The 16,540-nt window shown below is 34.3% G+C and overlaps 1 protein-coding gene across 1 annotated transcript; it reads right to left on the bottom strand.

Annotated features, from left to right (window-relative positions):
* Positions 1-12,828: 12,828 nt before the first annotated feature.
* Positions 12,829-15,254, bottom strand: LOC120252550. Its single transcript, XM_039260726.1, has 6 exons — positions 15,213-15,254; positions 14,975-15,080; positions 14,809-14,853; positions 13,856-13,964; positions 13,247-13,466; positions 12,829-13,159 (listed from the first exon to the last, which is right to left on the bottom strand). The coding sequence occupies exons 1-6, from the start codon at positions 15,252-15,254 to the stop codon at positions 12,980-12,982; spliced, it is 702 nt and encodes a 233-aa protein (XP_039116660.1). The 3' UTR covers positions 12,829-12,979.
* Positions 15,255-16,540: the final 1,286 nt, after the last annotated feature.

Below are 16,540 nucleotides of genomic sequence, written 5' to 3'. Positions count from 1 at the left end.
ATATCTCATCTCGTTTACTATGATTTTTACAAATTGGTATATGCATCATAAAAATTTATATTTATTAGGAAAATAATTGTAGAAATATTTATTTGGTGAATTTTTACAAATTGGTATATATGGTATTAAAAATTGTTTACGCATGACATTTTTACTAGTTCTATTATGACTCCAAACTAAAAACCTAAACAACTCACTAGCCTTTGTTTTTGTCACCCCCTAGAAAAATCTTGGTTCTACTCGCTAACTATGATAGGTATATTTCATCATTTACTTGTTATGTTTATATTGTTTATATTGACACATAACAAAATAATAATAATAATAATAATGAATAACAGTGATAATAATGGGAATTTTATTTTTATGACAACATTTAGTGGTCACTAACTAGTTCTATTTTTATTGACAAAAATTATCATCATAATAAAATAAAATATCAAGTAACAAAAAAATATTCGTGATAAAAAAATGCGATATTATTAATATATTGATAGTGATAACCTCTAGCAACAAATGAATTTATAACACTATCAATATATTAATAATGGTATATTGTGAAAGATACTAAATTGTTATAATTACAATTATATTAGTAAAACAAACAAAAGCTATTAAAATAAATTCAATTAATAGTATCAATTTATTTATTTATTATCATAAAAACCTTATATTTGTGGTGAAATGATAGAGAGTCACATTTCATTAAATGTCTTAACTCTTATAGTGTACTCAAAGTATGCTGAAAAAGGTGACTTTTAGTTTTTGAATCTAAATTGATTTCAAATTGATTTCAAATTATTCTCCAACAATTTCTTCACATATGTTTTTTGTCATTGACTAAGAGGGGCAATTATTCTGTTAGTAAAATTCTTGTCAATGATAGAGTTTGTGTAAGCTATTTATTAATAATAATAAAAAGATTGTCAAGGAAATTTTTTAAACCTCCATTGGAGAATTCTCCGTTAGTATAAAACTCCACACACCCTAAAGCCAAAACTAACCCCTAGCATATTTTGGTCAACCCCAATCTCGGCCAGCACCACATGGTAGGAGAAGATCAGGATTAGGTTGGAGAAGATAGAGTCGGGAGTTAGTTGTCATGGTTGAGTTTCATACCGGATCCAAAAATAACGTGGCAACATGTGGAAGTCCTTTGATTTTTTTGATTGATTTTATAATTTTAAATAATTTTATTTTTAAAAATGTTAATATTTTTTAAAACTCTTTTTATATTTTTAATAGCTTTTATAATTTTTTTTAATATTTTTAATAACATGTTAATAATTTTTCATTAATATTTTATGCAGCGTTAGCGGAATTAGATGAAGAAACTGACGGTAATTTGGTAGAGGGATCTAATTTTCCCAATTGAAAAATAGAGAGATCAAATTAATAATTTTTGTAATAGAGGGACCAAAAGGATGGAGTAATTAAAATAGATAGACTATTTTAGAGTTTTTCCATTAAAAGTTCAATTAACATATATAAAAAATTTTAAAAAAAAATCATTAAAATCCCTAAAATAACTTTTTCTACTTTTTAACTATGTGGAGAAATATAAAAATTATGCAGAGACAGAGACATGTAGAAAAACTAGCTGGTTAGACTGGAGAGGAGTCACATATGGGCACCATCTTTTGACATTTAACCATATTATTGATAGACCCTAATGATGAGTGGGCTTATAAAAAATGTATAATTAGTCATGAAGGGTGATGCAATGTATCATATGAGTTACCAAACTTGTTTTTAATTATATCAAATCTATTTTGAAGAATACGCATGGGAAAAATAAACAATTTAACTATTGCAATATGGTCATATAAAGACAAAGTCATACCTTGTCAAGCCATCTTTGAACTGGAGGTGTGAGTTGGTTTCTAGTCCTATTGGCCTCTTCCTAAATGTGGAGGACACAATTCACCTTGGCTTTCAGATCTTCCAATTCATTCTCCACATCAGCCAACAATTTGCTTGTGCTTGTAATAATGTAACCAAGTTTTTCTTGGACGGCAGGGTTCTGCATGCAAGTACACAGCGCCCCTCAACAATGTGTTCGACAATGTCCATCATATTTCTCACAACTTAACCCTCACTGATTATTGTTTGATTTTTGAATGACTGAGAAATATGAACATGAACTTCAACACTGAGAATGAGCCTTATATTTATAGTCCGCCACCAAAATGAAAAAGAAAAAGAATTTTTCATAATGATACTTTTGCTTTTTAAAAATTAATTAATTTTATTTTTATTGTATTAAAATGTTTAAAATTGATTCCCGTATGTTGCATTTTCTCATGTTGGTATATATAGTATATACAGTGTTGCTATTTGACATCGATCTAAAATGCATAATTATTTTATTTATTTATTTCAATTTGATTGGTTTTCTAGTTTTTAGAAAAACTTAGAAGATGCTAAAATAATAAAATCCATCACATTGTATCACCCCATCCATTTATATGCTAAATTAGTTGTTGATTTGGAAAATTTCAATAAAACAATAACATGTTCTTCATTCTATGTTAAGTGAAAATTATATTAAAAATTCTAAAAATACAAGGGAAAACAATTAAATACGTGATCAAATATTTTAAAATTATACATATGAAATAAAGGAAAATAAAAAGAAAGTAAAGCATCTTATTCAAGATGGCTTTAATCGTTTTTTGGTGCAATATAGAGTTAAAGGAACAAATGCTTTTGCTCTTTTTGTTGCAATGAAGAAAAAGAACCATGGCAGAGTTTGTAAACCAAAAAGCAAAAAAAAATGAGCATGAGTTCCTTTCTTTGGTGCTTAATGTAATTATCCTTTAATGGATACTCATGTATATATAGAATAGTTGCTTTCTCTTTATAAAATTAATTAATGGTTCTTTTCTTCATTATTTTTCCTTTTTTTGTATCTTATTGTACTTGCTTTATTTTATCCATCTTCCATTAGACGTCAACTTTGATTATGTGGTTTAATTAATTAGCTTTGGTTATTACAAGAAGTAGGAATTCACATCATATGTTCATATATATGATACTAACAACAAGAAGAGTGTGGCGTCAACTATGATTACGTCATCATAAGAATACCAACAACAAAAAAACAATGAAAAAGGGCTTTATACAGGCTCTACCCATAGATATATATAATGCTTCGGTTTGCTCCAAATCATGCCCTCAACCTTATGGTTTTATCCTGTAAAAACTGCCTCACACTCTGAGGTTAAAATTGTAAGAATAATTTGATACATTTTTCATATTAAGAACTAGATTCCAACATTCCAACAAATATAAATAACGTGAGTTTTTATAGTGTGAAAAGAAGTGATTTTTGCACGGCAGTGTATGCACAATATTGTAAAAGTACTATAGATTTAGAAATTTGACCTTGGGTATGCTCATTCACTATTTTCATAACATTTCACTATACCAAGTAGTGATTCTTAAATCTCTTCTTGTTTGCTATGATGTTCCAAAAAGATCATTTTTATTTTATTAACCTCCATTTCCCTTTTTTCATGTGGCTTTCAATCCAAAATGTAATTATTTGGATAATTCACAAGCCCAATTAATGTAAGCTATAAGAAAGAACAACAAGACCAATGTTTCAGCACTGCCAACTGATAGACAAAGTATGAATGAAGAAATGAATGTGTGTTCATTAGAGTGAAACCAACCCATATAAATACAAGAAGAATGAATACATGAGTAAGTATATATATATATAAGTATATAGTATAAGTACAAGTAATATATTACTCTAACATGCTCCCTCAAACTCACGGTGGGTCATAAACCGAGAGTTTGCCAACTAGAAACTGAAACTGAGAGACAATATGTGCCTTAGCTAAAAGATCAGCAAGCTGCTGTGTAGAGGCAACATAAGGAAGAATAATACTGCCAACAAGATAATGATGCCGAACAAAGTGAAGAGCGACCTTAAGATGGTTTGTACGTTCATGAAATACAGGGTTGGCAACAATTTTAATGGCACTCTAGTTGTCACAATATATAGGAGTAGGGGCAGAGACAGTGACACCAAAGTCCGTCAAAATTTGTCACAACCAAAGAACTTCCTTAGCAGTAGAAGACATAGCACCATACTCAACCTCAGCAGTAGAAAGAGCAACAATAGATTGTTTCTTGCTTTTTCAAGAGATAAGAGAATCTCCAAGAAAAATGCAGAAACCAGTAGTAGAATGTCTATCAGAGGCATCACATTCCCAATCAGCATCACAATAGGCGCGCAACTCAAGAGAAGACGTGGCAAAGAAAAATAGAGAGCGAGATATAGTACCACGTAGATAACGGAGAACTCGTAAAAGGGTTGCATAATGAGTAGAGTGAGGAGCACTCACAAATTAACTAAGAACACGAACAACATATGCAATATCAGGCCGAGTAATAGTCAGATAGACAAGAGCACCAACAAGTACAGGATAACTAGTAGAATCAAGCAGAGGCTCACCATCAGAAGAGGAGAGTCGGTGATGTAGCTATATAAGGGTAGAAGCAGTGCGGAGATCAGTGATATCAGCTCGTCGAAAGATGTCAAATATATACTTCTGTTGAGACACCAAGTAGCCTCGACAAGAATAAGCAACATCAAGACCCAAAAAGTAATGAAGAGGGCCAAGATCTTTCATTTGAAACTCGGTGTGTAACTGTTATTTCAAGGAAAGAACAGTATCAACATCATCATCAGTAATAACCATATTGTCAACATAAAGAAGAAGAATAGTGATGCCTCAAGGAGTCTGCCTAGTAAAGAGAGCATAATCATGAGAACTCTCGATGAAACCGAGAGTAAGAACCACACTGCGAAATCGCTCAAACCAGGCACGAGGAACTTGTTTGAGCTAATAGATAGCTCAGTGAAGATGACAGACATACTGAGAAGGATGAGAGAAACCGGGAGGAGGAGTCATATAAACATCCTCAGAGAGATCTCCATATAAGAAGGCATTGGTCACATTTAACTGATGAAGTGGGCAGTGACGAGCAGCAGAAATAACGAAAAGAAGATGAACACCAGTCAACTTGGCAACAGGAGCAAATGTCTCCTCATAATGAATGCCATACCTTTGAGTAAAAACCACGAGCAATAAGACGCGCTATGTGGCGCTTTAATATTACCATCGGCCCGGTCTTAACTCGATAGACCTAGCGACAACTGATAGGAGTAACACTAGATGGAAGAGGAACAAGATCCCATGTATGCATACGCTGAAGAGCATCAAGTTCCTCTGACATAGCCTATTGCCACTGGATGTTTCCAGCCTCACGATAAGATCAAGGGTCTCGAATGCAAGTGAATAGTAACAAGAAAGGCTTGGAAATCAGGAGAGTATGTGATGAGAGAGAAAGGGCGTAGTGAGTAGGTGGGCGGCAAGGATGATCTAGGTAACAACGGGAAATAACATGAGCATGTTCAGGGGAGGATGGGTCGGCGGAGAGAGGAGACGAATTACCAGAATGATCAATGCACCCAGAGGAGAGTGAGGAATAGATGAAGTATCTACAGAGACGCCCTCGAAAAGGCACATAATAAGCAAAGGGTGGTGATGCTTGGAAGAACTATGGAGGGGAGAGAAGAGGATGCAATAGCAGAAGACTGAAGAAAGGAATGATTTGGAAAGGATGAAGAGAAATAAAGGGTATCTTCAAGAAAAGTTACGTGACGGGAAATTCGAAGACGGTGAGAATGAGGATCATAACAGCGATAGCCATTGTGTTCAGAGTTATATCCAAGAAAAATGCTCATGGCAGAACGTAGAGAAAGTTTGTCTCTCTCGACAGTGGGCAAAAGAACAAAACAAGTGCAACCAAACGTGCGAAGATGACCACAGGAGAGAGAAATGGACTACAGACGCTCATAAGGTGTAAGACTAGAGAGAGTGGAGGTAAGAGTACGATTGATAAGATAGATGGATATAAGAATGGCTTTAGCCCAAAAGGATTGAGGGACAGAAGAGGCAAAAAAAAGTGCACGTGATGTGTCAAGGATATGGCGATATTTGTGCTCAACGACACCATTCTGAGCAGGTGTATAAGGATAGGATTGCTGAGGAAAAGTACCATGAGTGGACAGTAATGTGGGAAAGGATGTAGAGAGATACTCGTAAGCCCCATCGGAGTGAAAAATCTTAATGCGTTTACCAAACTGAATATATATACCATTTGTGCAAATTGAGAGTAAATGGTAAAAACCTCTGATCGGGAACACATTAAATAAAGTCAAGTATAACGCGAAAAATCATCAACGAAAGATATGTAATAAAAGAACCTACCAAGAGAGGAGAATGGTGCATGACCCCAAACATCAGAATGAACTAGATCAAAAGTAGATTCAGAAATAGATTCTCGTGAAGAGAAAGGAAGAGCAGTGGGTTTAGCGAGTTTACAACCCATACAAGGATGTAAAGGAAGAAAAGAAACAGAACCAAGATTACCTGAACTTGTTAAGAGTTTCAGGCGAGAACTAGACAAGTGACCAAAGCGACTGTGCCAACGATCAAGGGAACATACAAAGATAACAATGTTAGAAGATAGAGGAGCAAGAAGATGAAGAGAGTCTAAGTAATAGAGGCTGCCAACTCTACGCATGATCCCAATCCTCTGGCCTAGAAAATGGTCCCGCACAGTACAAATAGAAGAAGAAAAGGTAAGTGTGAGACCATGATCAGTGAGCTGACTAACAGAGAGAAGATTGAGAGCTAGGCCAGGGACATGATAGACATCAGGAATATCAAAAGAAGTGGACTGAAGACGACCACACTACATAACAGGATGAATGCTCCTATCAGCAGTACAAATACTAGAAAAGGTATGAGGCATAGTAATAGAGACTAGGCTGGAGGTATCGGCAATCATATGATGAGTAGCATCAGAATCTAAAATCCAGGAGGAGGAAGACATACCAAAGGCAACAAACATAGTAGAGGAAGTGCTAGAGGGCAAAACGCGCTGCATAGCATGAATCTATTCTGTAAGCTGAGCAACCTGAGAAAGAAGATCAACAGAGGAAGGAGAATCTGAAGCTGAGACAGAAGCAACATGAAGAGAGGAAGCAAGAGATCGAGGAGGAGGGCGAGACTGTGATGGCTATTGTTGTTGACGTTGCTGAAGCTTCAAACACTGATTCTTCATATGACCAAGACGCTTGCAATAATGACAGATAACAAAAGACTAAGAAGTGGTTGATGAAGCAGGAGCTGATGACACAGAAGGGCCAGAGGATACTTTAGTGGAACGTGGAGAGGTCACAGTAAGGACTGTGTCTGCAAGGAGTAACCTTGGAAATAATGTGCTGAGACAAGTTTCTTTAGTAATCACACTACGAATGATATCGTCAAATGATGGAAGAGGGTCTCGATTAAGCAATTGGCTGCGAACAACCTCAAAATCTGGATGAAGACGCATCAGAAATTCGAAGGTGCACTGTACTTTGCGAGACTGAGTGCGAGATTTGCAATATGTGCATGTTAGGCAAGTAGACTCCTCTGATGAATCAATCTGACACCACAGGGACCGTAGGTCATTGACATATTCTTTGACCGATCACTCACGTTGCTGAATGTGAGTAAGATCCTGTAAAATGACATACTAACGAGCGGAGCTGGAATGCTCAAACATATGGCCTAAGTGTTCCCACATTGCTTGAGCAGTGGGAAGGTGTCCAATTTCCATACGAACATCAATCTCACAAGACTAACAGATAATGGTCAATGTTCGACAATCAGCAAGTGTCCAAGAAGCATCAGGGGTGGACGGTTAGGATAAACAAATCCATACCAAGTAATGCAATGCGAACAGTAGTAAACCATTCACGATAGTTGGAACCATTTAATTTGACATCAATTGAAGATAGAAAAATGTGGAGAAGATGGTGCCTTTTTAATATATATATATATATATATATATGAAGATATAGATATATAAATATATAAATATATATAATAATAGATACTACTTTAAGAAAAAGTGGGGGATTTGACTGAAGGAAAACGGTTAATTGACATGGGGACTTGATCTCGAAAAAGTAGAATGGTTTATTTTTTTGTTTTTTTAATATATAATCATATATAGGGATAATATATAATATATACCGTGAGTGGAATAAAGCAAAGAATTAAAACAAGGGGAAAATGCCAAGGGCTTGGGAACTTGATATGCTCGAAAGTTGTGTTGTCTCTTGATTGGCTACATCGTTGGTCCACTACTCTTGGTCTCGTTATCGTTCATCGGTGAGAGCATGCAGTGCCCTCATCGTCAGCGATCATCGGCAGCAGTGCGAGCTCAGTACAGGTTGGGGAGTTGTCGATAACTCAACGAGGGTGGTTTGGTTCGACGGAGGATTAATGAGAGAATACGTCGGTTGTGGTTTGCGACTCGTCGGAGCTAGCGTGACTCGAGAAGGCTAATAACAAAGACTTAACAAAGCGCAATAAAAAGCTAACCAAGCTTGACGTGACATTGGCAATGGTTTTCCGCTTGTTGAGCTACCGTGAAGAAGAAGAAGGGTCGGCAACAAAGACTTGACAAAGCTCAATGGAGAGCTAACAAAGCTAACAAAGCTTGACAGGAGCAAAACAAAGCTCGACGGGGAGCTAATGAAGACTAGACGGAAAAAGAATTCGGCAAGACAAAAACTCATCGGAGAGTTAACAAAGACGCCGGCGAGATCGGGCCGACATCTGATACCATTATAGACAAAGTATGAATGAAGAAATGAATGTGTGTTCATTAGAGTGAAACCAACCCATATAAATACAAGAAGAATGAATACATGAGTAAGTATATACGTATAAGTATATAGTATAAGTACAAGTAATATATTACTCTAACACCAACCATTCTCCTTTCATTTATAATATGTTTTGAAACAACCATTCTCCTTTTCATTTATAATAGCAAAAACATAGAAAGGAAAAAGTCAAATTTAATGCCAAAAATAAAAATAAAATTAGAAGAATGGTTTTTTTGAGCTTATTAGCTGAAAGACTAAACCCTTGTCAAGAGACCAATCTTCTGTTGGTGTGTGATTGAAGACTAGATGGCAGGAGATGGTTGCAAAACGGAGATGTTTTTAGAAGCTGTCAGTTGTTTTGTGATTTGAGAATCTGTTGAGTGTTTTGTGAATCAAGGGTAGTTTAGTCATTTCAGGTATTTGAAAGCTCGGTAAAGTGGTTGCTGGCTGGTTAATTTGAGAGGGGATGGAATGGATGGTCTAGATGTGATCATCAATGTTTTTGTTTTAAGTTTGAGGCAGAAGTTGATGAGTTGATGAGAAAGGAAATGAACGGTGGAGATTAAGAGATCTGATAGATTAGAGTAAGTCGGAGGCAAATGCAGGTTAGTCGATTCAGTGAGCTAGAACTGGACACGTTGTAGAATGACTGAATGACTCATCAAAACTAAGGGGTTATGTGTTTGTTTATTGTTTTGTTTCTGTTATTCAGAGAAGCTGGTGTGTGTGATGTTCTTAGGTTCTTGTTTTTTTTTTATTACAAAACTTTGTGAATTTTCCCTTCAAATACATGAGGTCTTAGAGTACGAGTATTATTACAAAGTTGTTTGTTGATGATCCAGGTTCTTAACATCTTCTAGATCCTGCATTGCATGCCTATTGAAAAATGTTTAAATAAAAAATTTAGAAATCTCATACAAGCTCATAGCAGTATTAATTCTGACAAAAAGGAAAGAGGTTTTATTTGTTCATTGAGAAACTATATATAAAAAATACCATTCTAGGCAATGGCAGAAGAAGCACAATGAAGCACAATAGAGAAATCTTTGATAGCACTATCCTCCTTCCTCATCCCTTCCTGCTAAAACAGACCACAAAAATCAAGGTTCAAAGAAATGAAATCCGCATCAAATTGTAAATTAAAGCACTGAAACCTTAATAAACGTTTGTTTTTACTCGTAGATCATCCACCTATAAATGAGCCATCCTTGTGTTTTATACTCTATATCTAATAAAGTTGTTGCACCGGCCATTAGTCATTAATTAAACTACAGCAAAAACCAATGATGTTTTGATTTTCCTCCATGCAACTTTATAAAGATAAATTGATAGTGTATTGACTATAAAAAAATGGAAAGGACTAAAAATAATGGGCCATCTAAAAATGAGAAAGGATGGAGACAGGGAATGAACACAAATATTTTACAATGAACTCACACATTAATACAAATAATAGCAAATCCATAATTCTTACTGACTACATTACTTCCAACTACAAAATGCTCTATAAGAATATTTTCTAAAGTAGAGATTATCTTCAACTAACAATGATTGAAATACAAATCTGTATGATATATACTAAACTATTGACATGAATGAAAACGTCTGCCTGCTCAAGGTGAGATGGGATGGTTGTGTCCTCCCATTCCAAAACCATTCCACAATTCTTTGCCAACTCTCACATATTTGAATTTATTATTGACAATAGATGACTTGAAAAGGAAGTTTCTTTAGCTTTGAACAGCTGTCTAAGTAAAGCACAGACAAAAAAGGAAAAATCGAATGAACATGTGCTTAAGCTCACTAAGTTATCCATATATTGATTTTCAAAGATAGTAGACTAGGAAAGATGGGAAGGCCTGGTGAAACTGGTTGCATCTGGATCAGCAGGGTCAATCAATTCCTCCATTGCTGAACAATCACATACACTTAATTTCCTAAGGCATGGGAGATGCAAAACCCATGAAAGACTCTTTAGAGATGAACACCAACTAATGGAAACATTTGCTAACCTCTGGAAGCATGCACTAGATACTGTTTCTGCTAGCCAAGTGATTTGTTTTAGATTTCGAAGCCATTTCAACTTGAAATACTTTACACTGACCGCACTGCCATTTATCAACAAATCCTCAACGTCGCAATCAGTGATGTCTAACCTTACAAAACCCTCACCACGCTTGTAACTCAAGTCACAAAAATGGAGGATATATGGGCATATTGTGTAGTCGGTATATACTTATATTCCAGGTTGGCAAATGTTTGAGAAGTCCAAGAATCTCTATTTATTCCAAAACCATACTGATTGCTTTATTATTATTATCTTTTATTTTTTAAATTTTTTTATTGTTCATAAAAATATATATATTTTTAAATTATCATGTTAAATAATTATAAACTCAACCTAATAAATTTGAGAGAGTAATTTCACCCCTATTGTGAAATGCTAAAGTGATTTGCGAAATCTTACTTTCATCGCTTCTAATTTTTTCGCTTCCACTAACCAAACAAAAATACGTTAAATGATTTAACACTTCCCTTCAACCAACATATATGAAAATTAAAAATTTTTCAATTAAAACTTTCACTCCAACACTTCTACCGGTAGTTGAATTAATTAAAACTTTCACTTCAACACTTTTAACCGATTCGATAGACTACTTTAAAACCAAACACTTTTATAAAGTAAAAATCAAAAAGAAATCAAACCCCTTATAATATATAATACTTATTAATAAGTTAAAAATTAGGAAAAATAATTTCTTTAATATTAATTTTTAATTAAAACTATTACAATATATAAATATAAGCAAAACACACAATTATTATAATTGAGTGGATATATTCTTATTTTATTTTGATTTGCAAATTAAAAACATGAAATAATATATATTTATAGATATATAAGTAAATTTTTCCCTTTTCCACATCTCGTTCCAAAATGTATTGGGTTTGAAAACCACACATTGGCTTGCCTTTTAACCTTTTGCCATCTCTACCAAGGACCAGGATTTCGGATCTAGATACCTTATCAAATCCGGATCTGTTATTTTTACATTATTTATTTATTTTTAAACAATGCTTTAATATAGAATAAATTAATTCAAGGAAAACTAACTTCAAAAACAACTATCACACATGGAGAACTAACAATGCCAAACTTAAAAAGATAAAAAAAAACTCAATGGTCACAAAAAATTATAAAGGGATTAGAAGAACCGAACTAATTGCTAAAACAACATCCAAAACAACATCCATCACACGGAGAACTAACACTGCCAAATTTATAAAAAAAAAAATAAAAGGACTCCGAGATCACAATAATTATAAAAAGATTAAAAGAACAGACCTTGTACTTCTTTAAGAACTAAAAATATAATTATAACTAATTAATATAAACATTAGCCATATGAAATAAATTCCACAGCAACAAAAATATAACCATCTATTAGAAAATAAATAAAATTAAATATATACCTAGTTATTTATTTTATAATTAACATAATTTAACAGGATATTCTATTGTTAATAAAACCTAATGATCATAGAGAATGAAGTAACTCTCACCATTAAATATATGTTTATCAAATTCAAATCTAAAAACTCTCTCTCACCAAGCACAAAAGTCCGATAATCTAGCACTCCAAATACATCAAACAAGACACTTTCTTGTATCTTCAAATACAAAATTACAAAAATTTATAAATACAATACAACTAAAATTCTACTGTATCTAACTATAAGCTAATATCATCTCATCACTTCTCCCTCTACTGTAGCTTTGGTTGCACTTAAACAAGCACCATCTTCTCTTCCAGTAAGTATTTCACAACCCATAAAGATCTTTAAATGCATGGCAAAATCAGTGATTCACCTTGAACCTTCACACATATCTCAAGATTTAAAAATTCAGAATATTTGGCGATTTCACAAAAATATCAGGCTTTTTCTTAGTTAATTCAGAATTTCCTCAGTACCATCCGGGTACTTCCCTTGTAAAACAATCAGCAGAAGTAGCACACCATATGAGACATGAGAAATTGAAAGACAATGAGGAATATTCCTAGACAAAGACAAAGATAAAACCGACAAAACACATTATAGATTTAGATTATAAATATTTGGTTTTTGGATGACAAACATGATCTCTTCTATGCCTTCTATCAAAGAAAACCAGATTGGTGTCTTAAACACTCACCAGCGGTCACTTTGATGTCACGTGTGACAAAAATTTTACATTTGGTTAGCCTCACGATGATGATGATGGTAATGGCGATGAGCTCTCTTATGGCCACGTAGTCTTCTTCTAGATCGCTTGCTGACATTGTTTGAATGAGAGATTTCCTTGCCACTTTCCAAATCACCAAAGATGCAATCCAGAGGATCTGCGATCATCTCACTGCCCTGGCTGCTCTGTATTCCAAAGGTAAGAAGTTTTAATAACTGTTCTAGAAAAATGAAGTTAATATGTTAGGCAGGATTAGAGAGTGAAATACTTACGATGATTTGCTTGGGCTGCTCCTTTGCGGTGGAGTTTTTATAATTTTCGACTTTACTGTATTGGAACTTTTGAACATCATTTCCCTCTACATACATGCTCCGGAACCGCCATAATGTGAAAGCACGATCAGGATTCACGTCATTGAATACCTCCTCTGGGTACATATGTTTACTCAAAAGTTTCACACGTGATGGATTATACATATGCCTCTTCATGATTCTGCCAAAAATGCCATGCATTCAATCCAATAAACAATTCTTTTTAGCAAATATACTCGAATTGAACATTCGAACATAAATGTAACACATAAAAATTCAATCTTTTCTTGTGATAATACTTCCAGATATTCAGTAGAAAAATAAATCATAGTTTAAATCAGGACTGGAGTTATAGAGTTACTAAAAGAAATAGAAGAAAAATCACAAAGATAACCAAAAAATTTCCAGAATATCAGAGAGGTGCTGCCATTACATATATGTGCAGTGCATAGATAGAGAAATCTAAGTGTGCCACATGGTGCATTGAGAGCTCTATTCAAGGGCACATTTGCAAATGGTGTTGCACAATGCAAGAATGTATATACATGTAATTGAGAAGTAGAACCCTACATGCCTGCCAAACCCAACTTCATGTGATCCCAATCACGTCCTAGAATTTTATCCACGCAAGCATCCAATGAATGATTAAACCTCCACATTCCTGCTAGCATACCAGACCCTGCACCATTTACAGAATTATTTGCTAGTACCTATCACACACTAGAGAATACCCCCCAACATATGTAATTATTTGATAATCCACGGATCAATTTATTTGAAGCCCCCACACAAAAACATAAATTTAACCATTTTGATGTATTAATGAGCTCAAGTAATCGTGAAATCCATACAACAATTAATGAGCTCAAGTAATTGAAAATCCAAACACGCACACACACACAAGATGTGATCATTTGGATGATACATAAACCAAAGGATTTGAAGCCTCTCGCACAAAAAATACAAATTTAACTATATTGATAATTAATAAGCTCAATTAATTGAAACTCCATCCACACACACACACAAAAGTAACTGTTTTTTCTTTTTGATAATTCATGTAGTCATTTAATTAAAGCTCCACATGCACACACACTAATGTAAAAATTATTAGGATGATTCATGCACCAGATTAATTGAAGCACCACAGATATATATCCAATGTCATCAGCTCAATTGCTTGAAAAATGCACTCAAAGACGAACAAAAAATGTAATTTGTTTGGGTACTTCATGAATCACAATTAACTGAAGTTCCACACACATACAAATCAAATTTCACAAACACAAGAACTTGAAGCCACACACACACACACAAATGTAATTATTTGGACAATTCACAAACTCAATTAATTTAAGCTACAAGAAATAACTACGAAACCAATATTTCAACACTACTAATCAGTCTTTTTTCCTTTTAAAAAAGGAGATGAATTTAAGTATTTACAATAGCAATACATAGAAAAAATAAGCCAATTTTAGTGAAAAATTAAATAAAATTAGAAGAATGATTCATGAACTCACCAGCTGAAAGGCTAAACCTATGCCACGGAACCAAGCTTCTAGATGCTGCATACATATTCAAAAATCAAATTTTAGAGATCTCACATAAACTCATAGCATTAAGTATTACATAAAGGAAAGTTTTTTTTTTCTTTCTTCATTGAGAAACTATGTATAAAGCATATACCGATCCAGGCAATGGCTGAAGAAGCACAAGCACCAACAGTGAAATCCTTGATAGCTCTATCCTTGCATTCCTTGAAGAACACAGCTTCCTCCCTCGTCATCCCTTCCTGCAACATCCGTCCATCAAAACAAACAACCAAAATAAAAATTCATAAAAAAAGGAAATCCACATCTAATAATTGTGAAACATTGAAACCCTAAACATCAAATTATGAGATTTTGAGCGAAATCTCTCTTACCGATCGGAGTAGATGCTCCAGCTCCGCAAGCAAATCCCCCATTCTCGGGTAATTTTCTTGGTTGAGCACTAACCTTTGGTCATATTTCAATTTGAGCACCAACATTCAAAACGTATCAAAAGTCGAAAAGCATTAACATTTAATTTGGTTACATTGGTGAGATTATTGGGGTTTTCCAAATGAGTAATCCAGCGATGTGACGCCGACTCTACATCATCTTCACCCTCGGAGGATGCCACATCGAGAATTTCTCCGGATGCGCACTTCTCCTCCATGTCACCGCCACATCGCCCTCTTCATCCTCCTGCTTTGATCATCTTTTTCCCCTTTTCGCCTCTACTTGTTGACGTGGCAAAGATTCACGAGTGAAGATGAGCGTAGAGTCCCATGTCCACACGATCGATTCTCACCGAAAAACCACAACAACCCTCACCAAACAGTAAATCCAAATTAAATGTTAGTACTCACTTTGACACGCTTTTGAATGTTAGTACTCAAATCGATATACGACCAAAAGTGTTAGCGCTCAACCTAGTAAAAATTACCCTCCCATTCTCTTCTTCACCCACAACCACAACGAACCCCAGAGAGACAGACAACGAGAGAAGGAGGGAGATGAATCAAACCCCAAGAAATCGCTAAAGCTCCTGCGAAATTTCCATCCCAACCATCGTATTTCCTCCCAAAGTGCTCTGATTAAACCCTAAAAAAATTTCTTAAAATCCTAAAAATCGCAGGAGCCGAAACCCACTAACACACTTGCTGCACATCCTAAAGAAACCAGAATATATATGGGCCTTCCCATTGGGCTTCATGGATGTGGACCTTTTATGGGCCGTTCTTCTGGTTAATTACTATTAGTCCTTCCAAAAAAAATCTTTTTCAAAACCCACAAATTGACAATTTTGGGAGTTTTTATTTTAATTTATTTGAAAAAAAAGGATCAATCCATACTTGTCTTTTGTTCTTTTATTTATAACTTTAATAAGAATTAATATTATACAAAAAAAATTCTACTGAAAGATATTCAAATAAGAAGGGTACATGAAAAAAATTATATTATATTAAATATATAATATATATATATGTGTGTGTTGCTTCTTTTCAAGTTTGCCCTTATCTTTTTTATATTTATCATAATATCCCCAAGGCTATTTATTCCTCAAAATTGTCATGGAACCATCTTACTAAATGTTAGATCGGCACAAAGTGTTGGCTAGTTAAAAAAAAAAACTAAACAAAGTTTCTTTCCAAGCTTTTGGACTATTTCACCTATTATTTAAATGTTGTTAATTTTTAAAAAATCTATTTATTTCAAAATAATAATA

Source organism: Dioscorea cayenensis, chromosome 21 (genome assembly GCF_009730915.1).
Source record: "Dioscorea cayenensis subsp. rotundata cultivar TDr96_F1 chromosome 21, TDr96_F1_v2_PseudoChromosome.rev07_lg8_w22 25.fasta, whole genome shotgun sequence".
Taxonomy (NCBI): Eukaryota; Viridiplantae; Streptophyta; class Magnoliopsida; order Dioscoreales; family Dioscoreaceae; genus Dioscorea; species Dioscorea cayenensis.
The sequence above is the reverse complement of the archived record's forward strand: the minus strand, read 5'-3'. Positions and strand labels throughout refer to the sequence as shown.